The sequence below is a fragment of the Oncorhynchus mykiss genome, chromosome 5 (genome assembly GCF_057628025.1).
Source record: "Oncorhynchus mykiss isolate SJ-2025 chromosome 5, ASM5762802v1, whole genome shotgun sequence".
Lineage (NCBI taxonomy): Eukaryota > Metazoa > Chordata > Actinopteri > Salmoniformes > Salmonidae > Oncorhynchus > Oncorhynchus mykiss.
The window spans coordinates 19,654,521-19,681,763 of NC_143026.1; the positions used below are offsets into that span (position 1 = coordinate 19,654,521).

At 42.5% G+C, this 27,243-nt stretch overlaps 1 protein-coding gene across 50 annotated transcripts in view; it reads right to left on the reverse strand.

Moving 5' to 3' along the window:
• LOC110523375 (formin-binding protein 1) overlaps positions 1-27,243 on the reverse strand; it is a 126,294-nt gene that overhangs the window by 92,982 nt on the left and 6,069 nt on the right. For 8 of the 50 annotated variants that reach the window (XM_090234120.1, XM_090234119.1, XM_090234115.1 and 5 more), the window contains exon 1: positions 3,800-4,055. The exons of 16 other annotated variants lie outside the window; for them this stretch is intronic. In XM_090234120.1, coding sequence (XP_090090246.1) covers positions 3,800-3,841 — 42 coding nt within the window. In that variant the 5' untranslated portion in view covers positions 3,842-4,055. Of the gene's footprint in view, positions 1-3,799; positions 4,074-5,723; positions 6,159-6,770; positions 7,005-24,297; positions 24,472-27,243 lie in introns of those variants that run through there. 26 more of the 50 variants (XM_090234108.1, XM_090234111.1, XM_090234094.1 and 23 more) reach the window with 10 other exon arrangements.

The window sequence follows — 27,243 nt, forward strand, 5'->3', positions numbered from 1 at the left end:
ATTGTAGCTATGCAGTATTGAGGTTACAAGAAGAAACATTGTAGCGACGCAGTATTGAGGTTACAAGAAGAAACATTGTATCAACGCAGTATTGAGGTTACAAGAAGAAACATTGTAGCGATGCAGTATTGAGGTTACAAGAAGAAACATTGTAGCGATGCAGTATTGAGGTTACAAGAAGAAACATTGTAGCTATGCAGTATTGAGGTTACAAGAAGAAACATTGTAGCTATGCAGTATTGAGGTTAGGAGAAGAAACATTGTAGCTACGCAGTATTGAGGTTACAAGAAGAAACATTGTAGCTGTGCAGTATTGAGGTTACAAGAAGAAACATTGTAGCTATGCAGTATTGAGGTTAGGAGAAGAAACATTGTAGCTACGCAGTATTGAGGTTACAAGAAGAAACATTGTAGCTATGCAGTATTGAGGTTACAAGAAGAAACATTGTAGCTACGCAGTATTGAGGTTACAATAAGAAACATTGTAGCTATGCAGTATTGAGGTTACAAGAAGAAACATTGTAGCTATGCAGTATTGAGGTTACAATAAGAAACATTGTAGCTACGCAGTATTGAGGTTACAAGAAGAAACATTGTAGGGATGCAGCATTGAGGTTACAAGAAGAAACATTGTAGCTGTGCAGTATTGAGGTTACAAGAAGAAACATTGTAGCGATGCAGTATTGAGGTTAGGAGAAGAAACATTGTAGCTATGCAGTATTGAGGTTACAAGAAGAAACATTGTAGCGACGCAGTATTGAGGTTACAAGAAGAAACATTGTATCAACGCAGTATTGAGGTTACAAGAAGAAACATTGTAGCGATGCAGTATTGAGGTTACAAGAAGAAACATTGTAGCGATGCAGTATTGAGGTTACAAGAAGAAACATTGTAGCTATGCAGTATTGAGGTTACAAGAAGAAACATTGTAGCTATGCAGTATTGAGGTTAGGAGAAGAAACATTGTAGCTACGCAGTATTGAGGTTACAAGAAGAAACATTGTAGCGATGCAGTATTGAGGTTACAAGAAGAAACATTGTAGCTGTGCAGTATTGAGGTTACAAGAAGAAACATTGTAGCTATGCAGTATTGAGGTTAGGAGAAGAAACATTGTAGCTACGCAGTATTGAGGTTACAAGAAGAAACATTGTAGCTATGCAGTATTGGGGGTTACAAGAAGCAACATTGTAGCTACGCAGTATTGAGGTTACAATAAGAAACATTGTAGCTATGCAGTATTGAGGTTACAAGAAGAAACATTGTAGCTATGCAGTACTGAGGTTACAATAAGAAACATTGTAGCTACGCAGTATTGAGGTTACAAGAAGAAACATTGTAGGGATGCAGCATTGAGGTTACAAGAAGAAACATTGCAGTGATGCAGTATTGAGGTTACAAGAAGAAACATTGTAGCGATGCAATATTGAGGTTACAATAAGAAACATTGTAGCTACGCAGTATTGAGGTTACAAGAAGAAACATTGTAGGGATGCAGCATTGAGGTTACAAGAAGAAACATTGCAGTGATGCAGTATTGAGGTTACGAGAAGCAACATTGTAGCGATGCAGTATTGAGGTTACAATAAGAAACATTGTAGCTATGCAGTATTGAGGTTACAAGAAGAAACATTGTAACCCTGCAGTGTTGAGGTTACAAGAAGAAACATTGTAGGGATGCAGAATTGAGGTTACAAGAAGAAACATTGTAGCGATGCAGTATTGAGGTTACAAGAAGAAACATTGTATCAACGCAGTATTGAGGTTACAAGAAGAAACATTGCAGTGATGCAGTATTGAGGTTACGAGAAGCAACATTGTAGCGATGCAGTATTGAGGTTACAATAAGAAACATTGTAGCTACGCAGTATTGAGGTTACAAGAAGAAACATTGTAACCCTGCAGTATTGAGGTTACAAGAAGAAACATTGTAGCGATGCAGTGTTGAGGTTACGAGAAGAAACATTGTAGCTATGCAGTATTGAGGTTACAAGAAGAAACATTGTAGCTACGCAGTATTGAGGTTAGGAGAAGAAACATTGTAGCTATGCAGTATTGAGGTTACAAGAAGAAACATTGTAGCTATGCAGTATTGAGGTTAGGAGAAGAAACATTGTAGAGATGCAGTATTGAGGTTACAAGAAGAAACATTGTAGCGATGCAGTATTGAGGTTACAATAAGAAACATTGTAGCTACGCAGTATTGAGGTTACAATAAGAAACATTGTAGCTATGCAGTATTGAGGTTACAATAAGAAACATTGTAGCTACGCAGTATTGAGGTTACAAGAAGAAACATTGTAGCGATGCAGTATTGGGGTTACAATAAGAAACATTGTAGCGATGCAGTATTGAGGTTACAATAAGAAACATTGTAGCTACGCAGTATTGAGGTTACAAGAAGAAACATTGTAGCGATGCAGTATTGAGGTTACAATAAGAAACATTGTAGCGATGCAGTATTGAGGTTACAATAAGAAACATTTTAGCTATGCAGTATTGAGGTTACAAGAAGAAACATTGTAGCGATGCAGTATTGAGGTTACGAGAAGCAACATTGTAGCTATGCAGTATTGAGGTTACAAGAAGAAACATTGTAGCTATGCAGTATTGAGGTTACAAGAAGAAACATTGTAGCGATGCAGTGTTGAGGTTACGAGAAGAAACATTGTAGCGATGCAGTATTGAGGTTACAAGAAGAAACATTGTAGCTATGCAGTATTGAGGTTACAAGAATAAACATTGTAGCGATGCAGTATTGAGGTTACAAGAAGAAACATTGTAGCGATGCAGTATTGAGGTTACGAGAAGCAACATTGTAGCTATGCAGTATTGAGGTTACAAGAAGAAACATTGTAGCTGTGCAGTATTGAGGTTACAAGAAGAAACATGGTAGCGATGCAGTATTGAGGTTACAAGAAGAAACATTGTAGCGATGCAGTATTGAGGTTACGAGAAGCAACATTGTAGCTATGCAGTATTGAGGTTACAAGAAGAAACATTGTAGCGATGCAGTATTGAGGTTACGAGAAGCAACATTGTAGCTATGCAGTATTGAGGTTACAAGAAGAAACATTGTAGCGATGCAGTATTGAGGTTACAAGAAGAAACATTGTAGCGATGCAGTATTGAGGTTACGAGAAGAAACATTGTAGCTATGCAGTGTTGAGGTTACAAGAAGAAACACTGTAACCCTGCAGTATTGCTGTAAGCTATTTTGGCTACAAGCAGAAACGCCTCCACCGATGAACTGGCCCTGACTCAGAGGGACTTTTCACCATTTACAGAAACCCATTCAGTCTCCTTCACTCAAGTAAAGACTTAAACTGTAGAATAGTTTTAGAGTACCCTAACCCACAATGGCCTTGTACATTATTCATAGCTTAATACAGTTATTCCGCCTTAACACTGTCCCTCATCAGTACTGTACAGTATAACAGGAATGAAAAGGTGCACGATTGTCAAATTCATCATTTCTATGCATTGTCTCTCCTCTGTCATATAACCTGGAGACAAACTGGAGGATGCTGCATAATGTTGCCTTATCTATCACCTTATTAAAACACCTGATTTCAGCCAAAATGTCTGGAGAATAGAAATAGGCTACACTACAAACAGGCTAGTCCATATTCAACAGTTACACTGTACAACAGCCTACAAAAAACATCCCTACTGCAGTGGATCACACACTCGAGTAGCCTACCCCTCAGAACATTTTGCAATGATGCGTCTCCGTCCATTGACAGTACTAACAAAGGAACACAGACGATACAGCTTGGTTAGGGTTAGTTTTACATTCACCTTGGTATAGCTCCAACAGTTCCCCATCCTCTCCTCCATCATCTGTAGTCCACCTCAACCCAAACCCAATGTCTGTCCTCCTCAACCCAACCAAAGCTGCCTGCAGCACTTCATGCAGTATATTCCCCAACTGTCACTGAGCTACTGTCCCAGACCAGTCCTATGAGCTCGACAGGGTTCTGAGTGGGGGTGTCTTTGTGCTGCTTTAATCCCTTTTTTACACTGCCTGACTGCTACAGCTAGCTGCCTCAGACACAGGAAGTGGATGTGGTTTGAACAGCTTAACATAAGTGCTTGATGCTCAACATTTCGGTCTTTGTGGGGGGGCGACTGTGGATCAGAGTCTGTACCATTGCTGCAATGAACATAATGCTACAGCCAACATGAAGGCAAACACATTTTAAATACATGATTGTTAGGGATGAATGGAATCATCAAACCAGGAATGTAGCTTGGTACTGTAATAAAACATGGATGTTTGCCATCTAGGGCAAACAAGGACAACATTCAGTTGGAGGGTCTTTTCACACCAACGTCCCTCAGTTGCAACAACCACTCATTCATGAACCCACTCACCAACCTACTCATGTGAAGAGATGTGAGATGCAAAACAATTGGCTATTCGATTGATTTAAAAAATAATCCCTAGTAGCTTCCTCTCTATCATATTTTTTCTTTGTCACTCCCCCCTCTCTCTCTCTACAGCATGCGCTCCTCTTCCCTCTTTCTCCTCATCCCTTCTTCCCTGAGGAAGGACTCGACGCTCGTTGTCAGCCTCTGTGTCAATTAGATTCAGCAGATCTCCCCACAGTGATTGGTTCATTAAAACACTGTATAGCAGCGACTCAACAGGATCTCACCATAGAAACACATATTGCTGTTCCTCCAAATACATAAGTGCTATAATAGAGTAATCCTCCACAACCTCACTGCACCCAAACACACCCTTCACTAACACGCACAACACACACCCTTCACTCACACACACACAACACACCCTTCACTCACACACACACACCCTTCACTCACACACAACACACCCTTCACTAACACGAACAACACACACCCTTCACACACACACACACACACATAAACACACACCCTTCACTCACACACACACACACACAGACCCTTCACTCACACACACACACACAACACACACCCTTCACTCACACACAACACACCCTTCACTAACACGCACAACACACACCCTTCACTCACACACACAACACACCCTTCACTCACACACACACACCCTTCACTCACACACACACACACACACCCTTCACTCACACACAACACACCCTTCACTAACACGCACAACACACACCCTTCACTCACACACACAACACACCCTTCACTAACACGCAACACACCCTTCACTAACACGCACAACACACCCTTCACTCAAACACAACACACCCTTCACTTACACATACACACAACACACACCCTTCACTCACACACCCTTCATTCACACAAACACACCCTTCACTCACACACACACACACACACACACACACACACACACACACACACACACACACACACACACACACACACACACACACACACACATACACACCTTTCACTCACACACACCCTTACACACACACCACACCCTTCACTCTCACACACACACACACCATTCACTCACACAACACACACCCTTCACTCACTCACTCACTCACTCACTCACTCACTCACACACACACACACACACACACACACACACACACACACACACACACACACACACACACACACACACACACAAACACACACACAAACACACACGTAGATGACAACATTAAAAATAAATGTTTAAATGAATGTTTTCAAGTGATATCCTCTGGAATCCAACACAGATCTTGTTGATGCATCAATTATTAGGATTTTGCAAAAAAAAATAAAGTCACATTACCCTTCTCAGTTGAGGCAGCATGGTATCCTATAGTTGCAGAGGGGAAAGGTACACCCCTGTCCAACGTTAAAATCCAACGAAGGTCCAACCCTCCCCTTCCCAGAGTAATAGCTAAGGCAGCCTCACTGTGGTTAGGTTAGAAAGGGTATCATTCCCCAGACAATTCTGAAGTTTAAGAGCAATATGTTATTCCTTGTCCCCATTTCCACCACATGGACCAAAATCTGGTCTGTCTGAGAGAAGCACTCCTCTGTCTGAAAGCAACGAGGGTCCCGGAGCAAGAGATGCAGCACTGACTGAGACAGACATTCACAATCCTACACACACTCTACATCTGAGACCAGTCATAGCCTGGGAGCATGCAAGCTAAATGTTCCGTCAGGCGTGAGGTGGTCTCAGTGGGACCTGAGACGGGGAATGATTCATTGAGTAGAGGAAAAAAGGGGGTAGGAAAAGAGGGGGAGTGGAGAGAAGAGGAGGAATTAAGAGGGAGGGCACTGGAGTGGAGAGAAAGAGGGACCACTTTGACTAAGGATAATGCAGTGATGACCAACATCACCTCATTCATTACCTGGACAACACACGGCAGCAGGACTGTGGGGACACTTCTGCGAAAGATGTGTCACAATTACAATGTGACAAATGTCTGAATAAATGAATACTAGGTTAGTTCATGAGAGAGAGAGAGAGAGAGAGAGAGAGAGAGAGAGAGAGAGAGAGAGAGAGAGAGAGAGAGAGAGAGAGAGAGCGAGAGAGAGAGAGCGAGAGAGAGAGAGCGAGAGAGAGAGATATGAGATAGAGAGACTGGCTTTCCAGTAAAAAAGGAAAAACCCTTGGCCAGGCGATTCCCACAGGCGGGAAAGGGCTAATAAATGTTGAATAACAGGCACATTGGAACAAAATACCAAGGAAAACTACAGAGAGGGAATCTGTGTCAAAGGCTCACGCTAATATCACACAGAGCCATCATCACCACATTCTATTACCTTGACACATCAAAACAACAATCCAGCAGAAAAAAGGGAGGGGCAGACAGTCAAAGCTCACCAGAATCTTGGGGTTCCGCTTCGTGAAACACTTCATCATTGTTTCAATCAATTTCTGAAGTCTATATCAAATCTGCCTTCATATTGAAAACACCTCAGATGAAAACATGACTATGGGACATAGCGCCTCTCTCTCCTTGTCTTTCTGTGCTACAATACCATATCACTCCTGGTATAATCCAGGCTGCTCTGCCTTTTATATTAGACACAGTGTGGACAGCAGCCAGCTTCTATATAATACATTAGCCACCACTAGAATGCTGCTGCCGCTGTGTAAGAGAATGGACTATCTGGCTGCATCCCAAACCACTCTTCTTCTTCTTACCACCTCCTTCCCATCCTCCTATTCTCTCCTCCTCCTACTCCTCCTCTCCCCAACACTTTCCACTTTTCTAACATGGAAGGAAAGGTAAAAGATTACTTTTGTTGCTACTGTAAACTAATGCAATGATTATGCATAAAGCCCCATAACCTGGTTTGTGCACTTCTTATTTAAGCCACAGGGGGCGGTAGGGGCCCCTGAAGGTGATTGGTCAACAACACTCAGAGAGGGTCTGCAAATCATTGAAGTACTCACTCCTCCCTCTCAATCTCTATTGGGCCCCCCTCTCTATTTCCCTCCCTCTCTCTTGCACACTAACAAACACATTCCATTGACACATCAGTTTTCCAGAGGGACTGCTGTGGTTGCTTCTTTTTAATCTCTGTCAGAACAGAACACCAACGAGCTACAATTCAACAGCCAGAAACAAGACCGGCATAATAATTGTCCTGTAAGCCTTGTTACATGATGATTCACTACGACAGGCCTTAGAAGAAGGAAGACAAAAACTTCTGATGAAATGTTTGACATGGTGCCCTCTATTTCTGAGGGGTTGTGAAAGAGGATAAAAGGAAAGATAATGAAATCATCCATTCAGAGCCTTCCAAAATACTAGATGGGCAAGTAATGTTCACTGATCTAGAGAAACCTCCTATATAAGCTTGTTATATTCAGATTCAGATTCATTTGTTGGCACATAACCACAAGTTGGTGGTTTGCTGTTGTACTTTCATACTAATGGAAGACTGCTGATGCTAGCCAGGATTAGGCTGAATCAAAGACGCCTCCAATCATGACAGGCTAGGACTGGTCTGTGTCAAACCCTACGGTAAGTTACACTCCATTTGTTGTAGGCTGTATAGCCACTACAACTACCTCCAACACATCTTTACAGGTCAGTGCTCTCAATAAAAACCCATGTCAGAGTCACAAGAGGAAATCAATAGGCCATTAGGAAGAGCCAGAGAGGTGAGGGGTCAGTGTTCCTAGCAGGTCATCTGAAATATGGGAATGATATCTAATATACAGCTGACGCCAATTAGTAGACTGGTCGATTGTTTGGTCGATAAGCTGTTGGTCTACCGAGATTGTTTTAGTAACATCTCAGTGAGCTAATCCATTGCGGAGGCTAAAAGCCCATTTATGCTTGATCCAAAAATGTGGTGGGAGGCTCCATTTGGAGGGTGTGACACAATTGCGCAGCCTCCAGAGGCATGCAAAGGTCAAATCCAGCTCCGTACTGCATCGCCATGCGCCTCCCAAATTTTGTATGCAGAGGGTTCTGTACAGCTCTGCATTGACATGATTGGTTGATGGTAGGTGGGGGCAGTACATCCTGTAGAAAACACAAACTCACTTCCTTGACAACAGCTCTGCACTGCCCCGCAAATAAGTATAAATGCCCTGACTTCTGCTGAGGCCGTATCACCGTAAATGCTGCATGGCAGGGCTGAGACCATAACACCGTAAATGCTGCACGTCAGGGCTGAGGCCGTAACACCGTAAATGCTGCACGGCAGAGCTGAGACCATAACACCGTAAATGCTGCACGGCAGGGCTGAGACCATAACACCGTAAATGCTGCACGGCAGAGCTGAGACCATAACACCGTAAATGCTGCACGGCAGGGCTGAGGCCGTAACACCGTAAATGCTGCACGGCAGGGCTGAGGCCGTAACACCGTAAATGCTGCACGGCAGGGCTGAGGCCGTATCACCGTAAATGCTGCACGGCAGGGCTGAGGCCATATCACCGTAAATGCAGCACGGCAGTGCTGAGGCCATATCACCGTAAATGCTGCACGGCAGGGCTGAGGCCGTATCACGGTAAATGCTGCACGGCAGGGCTGAGACCGTATCACCGTAAATGCTGCATGGCAGGGCTGAGGCCATATCACCGTAAATGCTGCACGGCAGGGCTAAGGCCGTAACACTGTAAATCCTGCACGGCCAACGCAGATGTCGGATTGACCATTCGCCCAGATGCAGTTCTCTCTTCCAGAATGCGCACTCTCCCACCAATTTGTGCACCTTCATTATTTCATAACTTCATTGTGTGAATTGTTTGTGTTTGATAGTTAATGTCTATCAATTCCCCATTACATATATCACCAGTAGTACATCATTTCTAATCTACAATAAGATAATTTCTAATCTACAATGTTTGTTACTTTGGTTATGGTAATTTACATTAATGCATTCAATATCATTATTCCAGTCTTCCCGTTCTCATTGTCGGAGTGGACACATTGTTTGCAGAGTGCACAACCTATGCTAAACGAGTTTTGGTTTATTTCATTCCAAGTTTTGTCAATTTACTCATTGTGTTTTGTTTGGAGCGCTCCTCTCAATGTTGACCTAGGACACTCACGCATATAAGTAGGCCTATAGGCTACCTGGCATGCGCGCAAATGTAGGCATATAAAATGTGCCCATTTGGGGATCTGATAGTATTTAGGAAGTGCATAAAACCAACACCTCCTTTGGCCGCCTTTCCTTCCAGTTCTCTGCTGCCAGTGACTGGAACGAATTGCAAAGATCGCTGAAGCTGGAGACTTACATTTCCCTCACTAACTTTAAACATCAGCTATCTGAGCAGCTAACCGATTGCTGCAGCTGTACATAGTCCATCTGTAAATAGCCCACCAAATCTACCTACCTCATCCCCATATTGTTTTTATTTACTTTGCTGCTCTTTTGCACACCAGTATCACTACTTACACACCATGATCTGATCATCATCATCTGCTCATCTATCACTCCAGTGTTAATCTGCTAAATTGTAATTACTTTGCTACTATGGCCTACTCATTGCCTTACCCCCTTATGCCATTTGCGCACACTGTATATAGACTTTCTTTTTTTTGTATTGTGTTATTGACTGTGAGCTTGTTTATCTTTTTATGGCTGCAGGGGCAGTATTGAGTAGCTTGGATGAAAAGGTGCCAATTGTAAACGGCCAGCTCCTCAGTCTCAGTTGCTAATATATGCATATTAGTATTAGTATTGGATAGAAAACACTCTAAAGTTTCCAAAACTGTCAAAATATTGTCTGTGAGTAAAACAGAACTGATATTGCAGGCGAAACCCTGAGGAAAATCAAAACAGGAAGTGGCTTCTATTTTGAAAACTCCATGTTCCATAGCCTCCCTTTGCTGGATTTAAAGGGATATGAACCAGATTCCTGTTCCTATCGCTTCCTCAGGGTGTCAACAGTCTTCAGACATAGTTTCAGGCTTTTATTTTGAAAAATGAGCCAGAACGATAACATCACGTCAAGTGGTCACATGAGTTTTGCTTGCGCAACAGAGTTTGGATAGGTATTGCTTTTTCCTCTCCTACGGTGAAAGACATTTGCGGTTGATATATTATCGATTATATATTTTAAAAACAACCTGAGGATTGATTATAAAAAATGTTTAACATGTTTCTGTGGACATTATGGAAACTATTTGGAATTTTCGTCTGAGTTGTCGTGACTGCTCTTTCCTGTGGATTTCTGAACATAACGCGACAAACAAACAGAGGTATTTTGGAAGTAAAAATAATCTTTATGGAACAAAAGGAACATTTGTTGTGTAACTGGGAGTCTCGTGAGGGAAAACATCCGAAGATCATCAAAGGTAAACGATTAATTTGATTGCTTTTCTGATTTTTGTGACCAAGCTTCCTGATGCTAAGTGTACTTAATGTTTTGTCGTCCGATCGATAAACTTACACAAAAGCTTGGATTGCTTTCGCTGTAAAGCATAATTTCAAAATCTGACACGACAGGTGGAGTACTACCCATCCCGGATCCGGGAGAATTGTCATCAACTACACTAATTAGCATTGCGTCAAAAAATATTACTAGAAAATATTCATATTCATGAAATCACAAGTGAAATATAGTGAAACACAGCTTAGCCTTTTGTTAATCACCCTGTCATCACAGATTTTGAAATTATGCTTTACAGCCAAAGCAAGACAAGCTTTTGTGTAAGTTTATCGATAGCCTAGCATAGCATTATGTCCAGCTAGCAGCAGGAAGCTTGGTCACGAAAATCAGAAAAGCAATCAAATTAACCGTTTACCTTTGATGATCTTTGGATGTTTTCACTGACGAAGACCCCCAGTTAGACAGCAAATGTTCCATTTGTTCCATAAAGATTATTTTTATACCCAAAAATCCTCTGTTTGTTTGTCACGTTATGTTGAGAAATCCACCGGAAATAGCGGTCACGACAACACCGGAAAAAAAATGTCATTATATCCATAATATCGACAGAAACATGGCAAATGTTTTTTATAATCAATCCTCATGGTGTTTTTCAAATATCTATTCGATAATATATCAACAGGGACAATTGGCTTTTCAGTAGGAGCGAGAGGAGAAATGACTACCTCTGTCTTTTACGCAAGAATCACTCTGAGAGCCCTCAGCTGGCCACTTACGCAATGTAGTCGTTTACGATCATTCTTTAACATAAAGGCGTGAAACTACGTCACAATGCTGTAGACACCTTAGGGAATACGTAGAAAAGGGAATCTGGTTGATATCCCTTTCAGTGGCCAATAGGGGTGCGTAGGAAGACAACGGTTTCAAAACATGAGTCACTTCCTGAGAGGATTTTTCTTAGGCTTTCGCCTGCAATATCAGTTCTGTTATACTCACAGACAATATTTTGACAGTTTTGGAAACTTTAGAGTGTTTTCTATCCTAAGCTGTCAATTATATGCATATTCTAGCATCTGGTCCTGAGAAATAGGCGGTTTACTTTGGGAACGTTATTTTTCCAAAATGAAAATAGTGCCCCCTAGTTTCAAGAGGTTTTTAACAAAAGGCTAAGCTGTGTTTTCCTATATTGCACTTGTGATTTCATGAATATAAATATTTGTAGTAATATTTATTGAATTCAGCGGTTGTTGATGCCACTTATCCCGATAGGGGGATTGCAGCCAAAACAAGTTATTCCATGTGTAACTCTGTGTTGTTGTTTCTGTCGCACTGCTTTGCTTGATCTTGGCCAGGTCACAGTTGTAAATGAGAACTTGTTCTCAACTAGCTTACCTGGTTAAAAAAAGGTGAACTAAATAAAAATAAAAAAATTCTGATTGGCTTAACTCACCACCACTAATAACCTGTGGAGCTTCTCAAAGTAATGTTGTTTTCCTCACCTCAAACAGCAAGCAAACAAAGTATGTTTTTACATCCATTGAGAATTACAAATAGTTCCAGAATGTATTTGAAAAATGTTTCCAGCTCTTTCCCTTTCGATAACCACTTAGCGTGAAAGGGAAAAATGTCATGCTCTGATTCAGTGGAAATGTCATAAAATAGGCCTACCTGATTACTTATCAGTGTTTGACTTGGACTGAAATAGGTTCCGATACTCATTTTGTGTGCTGGTACTGTTAATTTTTAGGTGCAGGAGCTCCACAATACTTTAGAGCTAATATTCTATAAAAGGAACAGGAACTCAAGCAGTTGAAAATCAGAGGTGCTGGTACTCAGCTCCGGTGAGCTCCTGCCCAAGCCCGAGCTCACTGGAATGGGAAACTCTTAGGGCCCAGAATATTTTCTACAATGTTGCAAGTTTGCCAGTGCAAGCTTCGTGCCAGACCCAAGTTAACAGTTGATACAATGTTTCACGTTTGTTGCAGACGGACCATGTGTAGCCAATGTGTAGGATATTTTAAATTGGGATATTTTCTATCTGCAAGCTGCAATGTTTTTATTTGTTTTCTGTAGGCTATTTTTAGATAGTTGGCGATGGCAATAGAAGTTACTTTTTAGGTTTGTATCATTTTCATTTAGATTAGTATAGAATTTTGATCAACCACATGACAATGATTTTGATATACGAAGACATTATTATAAATGAAATAAAACTGTTATGGTAATGTGCATATGAAAACCATAGCTGGCACGCAGATCGGTAGAAAGAGTAAGATAAATTGGCATTCCACATGAGAAAGGTTGCCGACTCCTCGTGTAGCCTATTACCAGCAACTTCAGGAGAGTAATGGCAGAATCTGTGATAGACCGTTAAGTAGTTGTCCAAATGAGCAGGAGTCATGGACCTACATGTTTCTGTAAATCACATTATTTATTTATCTGTTATTTTACCAGGTAAGTTGACTGAGAACACACTCTGATTTGCAGCAACAACCTGGGGAATAGTTACAGGGGAGAGGAGGGGGATGAATGAGCCAATTGTAAACTGGGGATTATTAGGTGACCGTGATGGTTTGAGGACCAGATTGGCAATTTAGCCAGGACACTGGGGTTAACACCCCTACTCTTACAATAAGTGCCATGGGATCTTTAATGACCTCAGAGAGTCAGGACACCCGTTTAACATCCCATCCAAAAGACAGCACCCTACACAGGGCAGTGTCCCCAATCACTGCCCTGGGGAATTGGGATATTTTTTTAGAACAGAGGAAAGAGTGCCTCCTACTGGAACTCCAACACCACTTCCAGCAGCATCTGGTCTCCCATCCAAGAACTGACCAGGACCAACCCTGCTTAGCTTCAGAAGCAAGCTAGCAGTGGTATGCTGCTGGTATACATGCACACACTGATCAGGTGCTGAAGATATGCCTAAACATAGTCAGCATATTACTGCATAATCACAGAAATGTCATAAATAGGAGTGTTTTTTCAAAGCATCATGGTTTCAAACGTATCTTATACTCATCATCTGGCCTAAACGTTTTCTTCACAAGGGAAATTCTATAAATTGTATGTAGCAAGTTATTTTAGGAGTCTCTTTGCGGTATACCACCAGTATTACTTTAATGCAGACAGACAGAACACATTAAGAAGCAGTCTCCCACTGTTCCTCCAGAAATACAATTCCACCACAGGAAACGTGGAGAGAGGGACACCAGATGTCCCAACAGAGGAGTGTGGGGTGGGGGGGCACAGAGGAGACAGATGTTCTGCTGGGTGTTTAAAGAGGAGGAAAATGACAATAGCTAAAGAGGGCTTAGAAGTAATTGTCTCAGTCAGTGATCCTTTACATAATAGTAGAATATAAGTGTGGACCAGATGTTATGTGTAGGGAGGGCTAAGAGGTGATTTTAATGACCATGTGACCTGACAAGGTAAAATGCCTTGGCTATATGCCTAACTAGGGCCCAGAGGTTTTCCTTGGCTATAGGCCTAACTACGTCACAGAGGTTTTCCTGGTCAGTTCACATGGACAGAGACAAACTCTGTGTCCTTGTTACAAGGAAGGAATAAGTAGTTCCACTGAAAACTATCACATAGGCTACAGTAGTATCAAATATTAGGCTGATTAGAGAGATTTGGTTTCTATGACATAATAGATCAGGAGGGAGCATATTGAGGAAGCTCCCAACAGCTTGATGCTGGGTTACTGAACTGGACCTATGTGCACCAAGTCACATGATGTAGCCTAGAAGCTATCCTGTTGGCACTTGTTGGTAAACATCCAACTCATTATCTAGTAAATGAAACATACAGAGCCATGAGGACCACAGGTCAGTATAGCAATATTATCACTGTTTTACTAACAAGGGAAAAGTAATTTTGTAATAAAGCATTATTTTTGATCTCCTATAGTCTAAATGTCATATCTATTTAACAGAAGTGAGAGGGGGTTTTCAATGAGGTCATTCTAAGAATCTCTCTCATTGAGAGTCTCTGATGCACAAAATATCCCTAATTGGTTGGTTGGTTGTGTAGGACAGACTCATTAGTCATTCATTTATCTGCTCTTGAGAAGACCCCCCCCCCCCAATGAATATCCCATCGCTGCTAGCAAGTCTACAGTACATGCACCAACAGAAGCTCTGGACCTGGCCTGTCTAATAAACTACAGCACACAATGGAGCAAAATATCGGTTTCCTCTGAGCCCTGTGTATGTCAATATGTCAATGCATTTCTTCAGTGTTTCTCACGAGAGTGGGCATCCGACCACAAGGACAAATATTTAGTGGGAGATGCCGACCCGGGTCCCGAGCACAGAGTCTTTGTCCAGCGGACTGGGTGGGAACAATACTCTCTACAGGAGAAGTCAGTAACCCCTGGGCCGAGGGGACAGACACACACACACAAACTTGTCCACTAGACCAGTGAGTATGACCACAAACATTTGCCTGAGTGACATAAAGGCCTAATGTAGATTGCATATTTCTTCATCTCAGAGATTACACTGTCAAATCACACCACTGTTCAGTTAGTCAAAAACCTCTAAAATGTTGGTCAATGTTGAGTCAAACCTATTCGTCACCTCACTTAATTCATAGACTAATCAATGCTGAGAAATAGGCTATGGACATGCTGCATGTATTTCTTTATATTTGAATGATTGTTAATTTCATACTATTGCCTATCTGTCTCTCTCTCCTTTTCTTGTCAATTCATTCTCTTGTAGCCTACTTTCAGAAAGCCTAAGGTAGGCTGAGTTTTTTTAATACGTTTTATAAAAAAGCGAAATATTTGCTCATTTCTACCTTCATTTCTACCTTGGCCCCAGTGAAGTAGTAGAAGTAGCGCCTTACGGTCGGATGCAGAGCAGTTGCCATACCAACTGATGATTCAACCGGCCAGGATACTCTCGATGGTGCAGCTGTAGAACTTTTGGAGGATCTGCGGACCTATGCCAAATCTTTTCGGTCTCCTCGCTGTACTGCAGCGCCAGCTGTGCCACCAGAGACTCTGGGTTCGCGCCCAGGCTCTGTCGTAACCGGCCGCGACTGGGAGGTCCGTGGGGCGACGCACAATTGGCCTAGCGTCGTCCGGGTTAGGGAGGGTTTGGCCGGTAGGGATATCCTTGTCTCATCGCGCATCAGCGACTCCTGTGGCGGGCCGGGCGCAGTGCGCACTAACCAAGGTTGCCAGGTGCACAGTGTTTCCTCCGACACATTGGTGCGGCTGGCTTCCAGGTTGGATGCGAGCGGTGTTAAGAAGCAGTGGTTGGGTTGTGTATCGGAGGACGCATGACTTTCGACCTTCGTCTCTCCCGAGCCCGTACGGGAGTTGTAGCGATGAGACAAGATAGTAGCTACTAAAACAATTGGATACCACGAAATTGGGGGGTAAAATTTAATTAAAATAAATAAAATAAAAATATTTAAAAAATATATTTTCAGTCTCCTGAGAGGGAAGAGGCATTGTCGTGCCGTCTTTACGACTGTCTTGGTGTGTTTGGACCATAGTTTATTGATGATGTGGACACCAAGGAACTTGAAAATCTCTTGACCCGCTCCGCTACATCCCCGTCGATGTGAATGGGGGCGTGTTCGGGCCCTCCTTTTCCTGTAGTCCACAATCAGCTCCTCTGTCTTGCTCTCTGACCTCCTCCCTATAGTCTGTCTCATCGTTGTCGGTGATCAGGCCTACCACTGTTGTGTCGTCAGCAAACTTTAATGATGGTGTTTGAGTCGTGGGTGAACAGGGAGTACAGGAGGGGACTAAGCACGCACCCCTGAGGGGCCCCCGTGTTGAGGATCAACATGGCAGATGTGTTGTTGCCTACCCTTACCACCTGGGGTTTACACAAGTTATTCAACAAGATACATTGGTTTCAGAAACTGCCAGAAGCTTCTGTTTACCACAGAGAGCATTTGATTATATCTGTTCTCTTCTAACTTTCCTGGCAGGCAAAGTACCAGGATCTCTGGTTTTAAATTTAATTTAGAGAACTGAATTTGAAAACTGAATCTGAATGCATCTAAGAAGTTGAATATTATAATTTAAATTATAGTTTGTATGCTTGATACATAAACAATAAATGCAATATCTACCATATTGAAACTGAATTTATAACTATTGAAATTGAATATTCAATTAAATTGAAAATTACAATTTCTATTTAATTTCAGAAGCAGCCCGTCTGGCGCATGACTCAATCCCTCTACAAGGCCACTAATGCCAGGCCCATGCAGACCCAGACCGCAGTGGGTGAGGAAAATCTTCATTTCAGCTATGTGCTACAGTGACGTGTCTAGTGTATACATTTCATATGCATAACACAAGGATTTGTTGTCGTGCAGCTGGTTAAAATAGCACCTGGTGAAATCTCTGACATATACAGGATTTGTAACCACTGACCAGACTTGAGCCCTCTGTTTATAAATAGCCCATTGAGCAAGGATCAAATCACACACTAGTAAGAATCCACCTCAAGCCAACCTCATGCCAGGCACTATACATACACTGAACGATGGGGGGCTCAGATTGCCTATAATGCATGTAAACTCAGCAAAAAGAAATGTCCCTTTTTCAGGACCCTGTCTTTCAACGATAATTCGTAAAAATGTAAATAACTTCACAGATATTCATTGTAAAGGGTTTGTACACTGTTTCCCATGCTTGTTTAATGAAACATAAACAATGAACGTGCACCTGTGGAACGGCCGTTAAGACACTAACAGCTTACAGACGGTAGGCAATTAAGGTCACAGTTATGAAAACTTAGGATACTAAAGAGGACTTTCTACTGACTGAAAAAGGGTGAGCAGGGTCCCTGCTCATCTGCGTGAACGTGCCTTAGGCATGCTGATGCATGAGGATCGCAGATGTGGCCAGGGCAATAAATTGCCGTATGTGAGACGCCTAAGACAGCGCTACAGGGTGACAGGACGGACAGCTGCTCGTCCTCGCAGTGGCAGACCACGTGTCACAACACCTGCACAGGATCGGTACATCCGAACATCACACCTGCAGGACAGGTACAGGATGGCAACAACAACTGTCCGAGTTACACCAGGAACGCACAATCCCTCCATCAGTGCTCAGACTGTCCGCAATAGGCTGAGAGAGGCTGGACTGAGGGCTTGTAGGCCTGTTGTAAGGCAGGTCCTCACCAGACATCACCGGCAACAACGTAGCCTATGGGCACAAACCCACGTCGCTGGACCAGACAGGACTGGCAAAAAGTGCTCTTCTCTGACGAGTCGCGGTTTTGTCTCACCAGGGGTGATGGTCGGATTCGTGTTTATCATTGAAGGAATGAGAGTTACACCGAGGCCTGTACTCTGGAGCGGGATTGATTTGGAGGTAGAGGGTCCGTCATGGTCTGGGGTGGTGTGTCACAGCATCATCGGACTGAGCTTGTAGTCATTGCAGGCAAACTCAACGCTGTGCGTTACAGGGAAGACATCCTCCTCCCTCATGTGGTACCCTTCCTGCAGACTCATCCTGACATGACCCTCCGGCATGACAATGCCACCAGCCATACTGCTCGTTCTGTGCGTGATTTCCTGCAAGACAGGAATGTCAGTGTTCTGCCATGGCTAGCGAAGTGCCCGGATCTCAATCCCATTAAACACGTCTGGGACCTGTTGGATCGGAGGGAGAGGGCTAGGGTCATTCTCTCCAGAAATGTCCGGGAACTTGGCTCAAATTAAGATCCTACATCTGTAGGCTACTCTATCTCTTACAATATACATGTATATAGGACACGTCCTAAAGCTCATATATTTCCAGTTGTTTTTCTGCTGATTTAGCAACTCTTTCTCGCACACGCACAGAGAGAGAAGTTCAATTCAGTCGAGACATTTCTGTTTATCAGCCATGTACCGGTCCATGAATAAAGATATTCTCTTAAATCACCAGTCATCTAACCACCAAATAAAGGAGTTTTGTTTTAGTTGCATACTGCTGCTCTGCCTCCTGGCTGTCACTATGGCATGTTCAAGTCAAAGTGTATTGGTCACGTACACAGATTTGCAGATGTTATCTGCAGCAAGATGCTTGTGTTAATAGAAAACGTTTGACCTCTGTCATTGCCAACAAAGGGTATATAAGTATTGAGATAAACTTTTGTTATTGACCAAATACTTATTTTCCACCATAATTTGCAAATAAATTCATTAAAAATCCTACAATGTGATTTTCTGGATTTCTTTTCTCATTTTGTCTGTCATAGTTGAAGTGTACCTATGATGAAAATTACAGGCCTCTCTCATCTTTTTAAGTGGGAGAACTTGCACAATTGGTGGCTGACTAAATACTTTTTTGCCCCACTGTAATGTATATAAATATATATACATATAATGGTGTGTAAAGACAGTATGGACTGTTTATGAACAGAAAAGGTGTGTACAGCAGTCATTATATTGGATGAGCCTTGACTAGAATACAGTATATACATATAAAGTGGGTAAAACAGTATGTAAACATTATTAAAATGACCAGTGTTCCATGACTCTATGTACATAGGGCAGCAGTCTCTAAGGTGCAGGGTAGTGTACCAGCTGGTAGCCGGCTAGTAACAGTAACTAAGTTCAGGGCAGGGTACTGGGCCAAGGCCGTGTAGTGGTGACTATTTAACAATTCCTCTGGATGATCTGGCAGTACACTGCGTCTATTCAGATATGGTTTGAGACGTGGTAGGTATGTGCATAGAGGGATAAGAGGACATTATTTTTGTGTGGTCTATCTCTACTGTACTTCCATGGGGCTATTTGAAGACTAGCTGCAGTCATGGGTATGTGTCAAAGAGTAAACCATTGTGGAAATGGATGTTGGCAGGGACAGGCTGTTAATTAGGCTCTGGATGGAAGATGATCTGCAGTGATGAGAACATTGGACATGAAAGCTTCGGGCCACATAGGGTTACAGAGACTGTGTGTTGGGGTGTGGTCTACACTGCTTTACAATCTAACACGGACTGACATCTGGTTATACATTTTTATGCAAAAATTGAAGGATTTGAGGAGAGTTTTAGACAGAATTAACCCACTTTTCCTCACTAAAAACCTCCCCCATGAGCCTTTAGTGAACCCCCAGAACCACACACACAATCTATTTAGTTCATCAGAGCATTAGATCTGTACCAGTTGCAGTCTTGAAAGAGGAATAATGGGGAGAAAGAAGGAGAGGGGGAAGGAGGAAAAGATACCTAAGGAGAGAGAGCGAGAGCTTGTGTGAGTGTAATATTTACTGTTCACTTTTTATTGTTTATTTCACTTTTGTTTATCCATTTCACTTGCTTTGGCAATGTTAACATTTGTTTCCCATGCCAATACAGTCCTTGAATTGAAGGAGAGAAAGAAAGAGGGGAAAAAAAGAGAAAGAGAGCGGTGAAGCAATGGAGGCTGGATCTATCTAAAATGATTATGGTTCATTCTCACACAGCTACTTTTATTATAATCTTTTCACCTTTATTTAACCAGGTAGGCCAGTTGAGAACAAGTCATTTACAACTGCGACCTGGCCAAGATAAAGCAAAGCAGTGCGACACAAACAACAGAGTTACACATGGAATAAACAAACGTACAGTCAATAATACAATAGAAACATCTATAAACAGTGTGTGCAAATGTAGTGAGATTAGGGAGGTGAGACAATAAATAGGCCATAGTGGCGAAATAATGACAATTTAGCAATTAAACACTGGAGTGATAAATGTGCAGAAGATGAATGTGCAAATAGAGATACTGGGGTGCAAAGGAGAAAAACAAAAAATAACGGTATGGGGATGAGGTAGTTGGGTGGGCTATTTACAGATGAGCTGTGTACAGGTGCAATGATCGGTGAGCTGCTCTGACAGCTGATGCTTAAAGTTAGTGAGGGAATTCATTCCAGTCATTGGCAGCAGAGAACTGGAAGGATACTTAGCAGACAATGAAGATGAACTGAAACAAGAAATAGGCCTGGGCCAAATCATTAAAACCCTGAATCACTTCACATCAAATGGCCATTAAATTCACCTGCCTTCCAAAGTACAGAGTCCTCACTCTTTCATACAAGCACATCTGGTAGGCATGTTATCATTTTTTTAATATAAAAGACTTGTACTGTGAAAACAGCGGCACACTAGATGTGCCTTCTAGCCGTAGAACCCTTTACACAGACATTTGTCCAGAGTGACTTTTAGCAAGTATCTGGCCCTTGAGTCTAATTTGTGTTTGGAGGTGCGCCAATAGCTTTTCGACCGTTTCCCTGCACTCTAGATCACTGGGGAGGGAGCACATGGTGGTGGACTGATTTGTGATAGATATCATGCCTGGTCTGGTTTAATTTTCTCTCTTTTCACTATCATCCTTCACAGTACATTTCTGGAAACACTGCAGGATAGAACTTGATGCAGAACTATCAGGGCATCACAACAACTTCCTGTTTCTAATGTACATTTCCCCTCCAGCACGACATTTAATGGCTTCCCTCCAAGCCAACGCCAAAGAAACAACAGTTCCTCCTTCCAGGGGACCAATCAATGGTCCTGTTTCCTCCGAAAAGGAAACATCCACACAACACCAGGCGTAATGAAGTGCTGTCAAGGGTGAGGAAGCAACAGGAACAATACCTGATGGTGGAGATATGAGCAAACAGACAGGCTGAGAGAACAGACAGGCTGAAAGGCAGACAGGCTGAGAGAACAGACAGGCTGATAGGCACACTGTTCATTTCATATTTATTAGACTCCAGAAGATGTTGAGCTCATTTGTAACTCTGTTCCAATATTTCTCTCAAAAGGGTTGCTAATGAGAAGATTGAGATCAGCACTGGCAGTCTGTTTATAGCAGAGCTACAACAACCAGCACTTTACTCTATACCACCATGTTTTAAAATCACAGAGAAAAGGTGATCAATTCACCAGATGTAATGCTGACATTAGCTGGCCAGTCCATTTCACAGTTCCCTACTGGTGACTCTGGTTGAGGTCACAGAGAGAACAGTAGTGAAACCTGACTTGAGAGTAAAGAGGAAATAATGCAAAAGTTTACAAGGAAGAAACATGGAACAAGGCTCAATTAAAGTGGGAGGGTGTTCTTCTTCTTTGTGTTAGCTAGGTGATGCGAAAAATTTAAGAGGAACATCTGTTTTTGGACTGGAGAAAATCACAGATGAATGACCATAATTGGCTTTTCATGGCCATCTGACTACATTTGTAAGTGAGAAGTGATGCTAGCTGTCTCTCTGTCGTCCAAAGGCAAAGACCTGTCAGGCTCTTATAGAACACCTGACAGCAGGAGAATGAATAGATTTACCTTGAGGCAATTGTCACCGTTGGAGACTCACACTAGAACTGACTGAAGCAATCAGCCAATCATTCGCCTTCACCAGTAGAGAGAGCAAAATCAATGACGAGTCAGGAGTGGTCACGCATGATGGCCGTACCCAATACACATCAATCTAGGCTATTTATAATTTAAAAAACACACATCATTATAGCCTACATACAGTGCAGGGATGAGTTGGCTTTGGATATGGGATCTCAAGTGTGTTGTCTCAACATTCAACCTGCAGTGATTCAATAAATATTTCATTGCTAACAATATTCACTCTCTCTGACATATGTCAGATCCCCTCAGGCCTAAGGCAGACACAGAGGTCCAGGCTCATAAACACTAGATGGATGATCTCAAGGAGGGATCTGGCAAGTGGGGCACATGCCATAATCTTATCATTGTCAGACAGGGGAAAAAGCGAATTGTAAGATCCGAGTCTGGCACGTGTCACAAACTGTTACCCATGGAGACGGAACTAGTTCCTCCACACCCCGCCCAGCCCAGTGTGGCTTGAACTAAGACACAGAGAGAGAAAGAGAGAGACAGACCGAGACAGAGAGAACATTCTGTGGTCTGACGTAGAGATTAGTTGAAACATTGAAGGAAATCCTGTTCTCATACGACACACACAAACACACGACTTGCATGAAAACATCTTCAATTCTTACTCTCCAATAAACATCTGTAAATCTCAACTTTTCAATCTGTAAGTCAAGAGTTTGCTTTGTTTGTGTGTTTTCACTGTCATTCGATCTAAAATCTGATAAATATTTATTCAGTTCCTTTTTTAGGTTGCTAAGGAACACGGGTGGTGTGTGAGAGACAATATTCAGCATGTGAGCCAAGGAGCAACTTCTGCTTCAGAGAAAAACTAGTGTTTGCTTCTGATCAAGGCTCATCGTGTGTAGGTGTAAATCACTGATTAGTTCAGGGGAAATCTGCGATGAATGTTTCAGTTCAATTAACTATTGGTTAGTTCCTCAACACAAGCCTGTAGCTTCAAACAATCTCAGTATGGCTCCTCAACAACAGTATACCCTCTCCAACTCAGCAGAAGACGGTAGACCTGAAACAGAACCCTATTGAATCGTAGAGTCAAGGTTCTGCTATTAGTCTTAGAAACGTTATGGAGAAGTTTCACTTTTATAGCCTGTCGTCGTTGAGGTGGCTACCGGTTTCAGGAGAGCAGTTCCCTATAGAGGAACGAATGAGAAAGAGGAGGCACCTCCAGTGAATCCACCCAATGACAGAAAGGCAGACGTCATATGAAAAGGACCCATAATATCATGCAAATCATTAGGCTGCTGCTACCCTTTTCCTGCATATCTTAACACTTTTTATGTCACTCAATCACAGGCCTCTTTTTTTCTCTCTCTCTCTCAACGCTCCTCTCTTTCTCCTTGTCCCTTGTTCTCTCCTGTGGAGAAATGTGGTACTCCCTATCTCCAACACTCCTCTCTTTCTTTTCTAATTTCCTCCTTGGAGTAATGTGGAACACTCAGATCAGAGGTGAACCTACTCAACGCTCTGTAGGCCTCCTGGGGAGGTCAGAGAGGGAGTCAGAGAGAAAGAGGAGGGGGAAACATTAATAACACTGCCACTTGGCAGGTGGGTGAAGGAGTAGTGAAGAGGAGGAAGCGGAGAATGGAGACCCCCTGTGACAACAAGAGGAAGGGGTTCTAGACTTAATATTAGACTATCTCCGCCCCCGCACACTCACGGAGAGAAAACAAGCAGGCTCAGGTTTCAGCCCCAGAAGTGCCCTGAATGTAAAGTGAACCACAGGGGAGCAATGGCAGGGAACAGGGGGGCCAGGACGGGGGATGCTGGGGGACTCCAGGGCCAGGCAAGGGAAAAGGAACTCAGGAAACCAGAGTGAAAACTCTAAAACCCTCGGCCCGTTCACAGCTCAGTACAGCACAGACTAACTTACCCGACGACAGCTCGGCACTGTCTCTATTACAACTATCGATGCCTGAGTGTCGTTCAAACAATGAGGTTCATGAGGTTTCTTAGAGCAATACTTAACTTTGTTATAAGCAGTGGCTTAGCATGCACCCCCGCAAGGCGATATGGAAAATCATACCATTGGTATTTTGAAATACTAAGTAAACGGTATATCGTACAAGCCTTGTTGTGTCCACGTCATTACAATGAAATGATGTTGAACCAAAATGGAATAGACATCTGTCGTGTTCGATCAATGTGGAGTAGTGTTTCAGCCAAAACTTACCTTCAGTTGCTGCTCTTTGAGCAGTGTTGCCCTCCCTGACTCCATCGGCAGGCCCGTCAGAAATGGGGCTCCCTCAGTCTGCGTATAGGAATGTGTGAGTATAAATGTGAGTATCTATGTCTGTATGTGTTTGTCTGTCTCTTTCTCATACCGCGCCTGACCAAATTCCTAAGAGAAGTGAAAAACGGTGTGTTGGAAGTAACGACCACTAAAGGTTACTGTCCTATTTCCCCATTCAGAGCTGAGATGGAGCAGTATAGGATTGAGTACTAAAGTGAATTGTGTAGTATGTATATGGACTCCTTGCTACGATCCATTTAGTGTGTAACTGAATTAAGAAAGCTTATTAAGATTATGGGAATCTAAATGACTAGGGCTCCCTCTGACTGACATGGAAAATACATCACCTGGCTGGTTGCCATGTTACGACATTATATACACAGTGGAAATACAAAACACTCGAAACTCCTTCCTAATATTGAGTCCCCCACCTTTTTGCCCTCAGAACAGCCTCAACTCGTTGGGGCGTGGACTCTACAAGGTGTCGAAAGCTTTCCACAGGGATGTCGACTCCAATGGTTCCCACAGTTGTGTCAAGTTGGCTGGTAGTGGATTTCTACTCCGAATAGCTCGTTCCATCTCATCCCACAGATGCTCAATTGGATTGAGATCTGGTGACTGGGTGCATCTGGTGACACTGCAGTAAGCTGAATTCACTGTCATGTTGGTGGAACCATTCCTAGCCTTCTAGCATGGGGCATTATCCTGCTGCCAAGAAGGGATGCACCTGTTTGGCAATGATGCTCAGATATCCTGTGGTATTCAAACATTGCTCCACTTTTAACAAGGGGCCCAATGTGTGCCATGAAAACATACCACACGCCATCACACCACCACCAGCAGCCTGCAATGTTGACATGTGGCATGATGGATGCATGTACTCGTGGTTTTCTCCATATCTTAGTCCTCCCATCAGCTTGAAACAGCAGGAACCAGGATTCATCAGACGAGGCAATGTTTTTCATATTATATTATATTGCACCCCATTATTTTTATTTCTACTTTGCACATTCTCCCATTGCAAATCTACCATTCCAGTGTTTTACTTGCTATATTGTATTTACTTTGCCACCATGGCCTTTTTGCCTTTACCTCCCTTATCTCACCTAATTTGCTCACATCGTATATAGACTTGTTTATACTGTATTATTGACTGTATGTTTGTTTTACTCCATGTGTAACTCTGTGTCGTTGTATGTGTCGAACTGCTTTGCTTTATCTTGGCCATGTCGCAATTGTAAATGAGAACTTGTTCTCAACTTGCCTACCTGGTTAAATAAAGGTGAAATAAAAAAATAAATAACATAATAAATAAATAAATAAATATTCTCCAGTGTCCAGTGTTTTCTTTCCTTAGCCGACTCCAACCACAGTTTATTGTTTTTTGCTGAAAGAAGTGGAAGTCTGTAAGGTCATCGGCTGCCATACCCCATTCGTGTCAAGGTACGACGAGATGTGCATTATTTTATGGGTCTCTGGGTACCAATGCTGTACTGGGATGTCAGTTGACTAACTGTAGCCTGTCTGTTGCTCTGCACAACTTGTGCCAGCCTCCTTTGTCCTCTTTCATCATTGACCCATTTTCGACCACTGGCTGGATGTCCATTGGGTGATGGAACATTCTTTATACACACGGGAAACAGAATGTTTGTGAAAAACTCAGCAGCGTTGCAGTTCTTGACACATTTAAACTGGTGTACCTGGCACCTACTACCATACACCGTTCAAAGGCCCTTAAATATTTTGTCTCCCCTTCATCTACATGATTGAAGTGGATTTAACAGGTGACATCAATAAGGGATCATAGCCTTCACCTGGATTCACCAGGTCAGTCAATGTCATGTATTCCTAATGTTTTGTACACACAGTGTATGTGCACTTGTTTTGGGGAATTTCTCTCCTTATTTAATTGTCTTTCTTCCTTTAATAATCTAAGTGACCATCTTATCATATAAAATAGGTTAACTCCATTATGACATTCTCCTGGGGCTTGCAGACCAGAAGAAAGGTTAACCCTGGCTGATGCCCCATGTAATTCCATCCCAGAGTCACATTTCCAGATGAAATAGCTTAGAGATCTGTCGTCTGTTTTAAGACAAGGTGGCAGAAACATTATGTACAAAATAACTTACAAATAACGCTAAAAAACATACACAATTGCACATTTGTTTACGGGATCGCAAAACGGCAGCCATCTCCTTCAGTGGCATTTAGAACCTAAAAGGGATCTCCAGCTGTCCCGATCGAAGAACCCTTTGTGGTTCCAGGTAGAACCCTTTCCACAGAGTGTTCTACATGGAACCCAAAAAGGGTTCTCATATGGGGTCAGCTAAAAAAAAGTTTTGGAACTATTTTTTCTAAGAGTGTAGGCCTAGGTCAAGAACAAAAATGTAAATATCCCTATACAAACATGTCATGTGGATAATGACAGTGACTACCATCAACAGCATGACCTGTGACTCTTAACCCCTGACTTTTACGGCCAAGGGTGACAGTTCCAACTTTCACCTAATTTCTAAATGTAGGCATGTAACATCCTAACTGAACTGAACTGGGCTATTCCATTTCGGGCGTGTTCCATTTGTTTTAAAGTAGGCCTTCATTCTAAATGACTTGCCTAGTTAAACAGTTACCTAGTTACACACACACACACACACCACACTGACCAAAAAGTTATTTTGTTGGCATTTACGTATGTCCCCATTACCAGTAAAACATGATCAAAACCTATTTCTTTCACTTACTTGCTGTGCTGTTTCGTTTCATTCTCAAACAGGATTTCATGGAGGCCACTTGGGTCTTTTCTTTTCTTTTTTTTTTTGTTGAATTGTACCCCCTTTTCTCCAATTGTTAGTAGTTACTATCTTGTCTTATCACTACAACTCC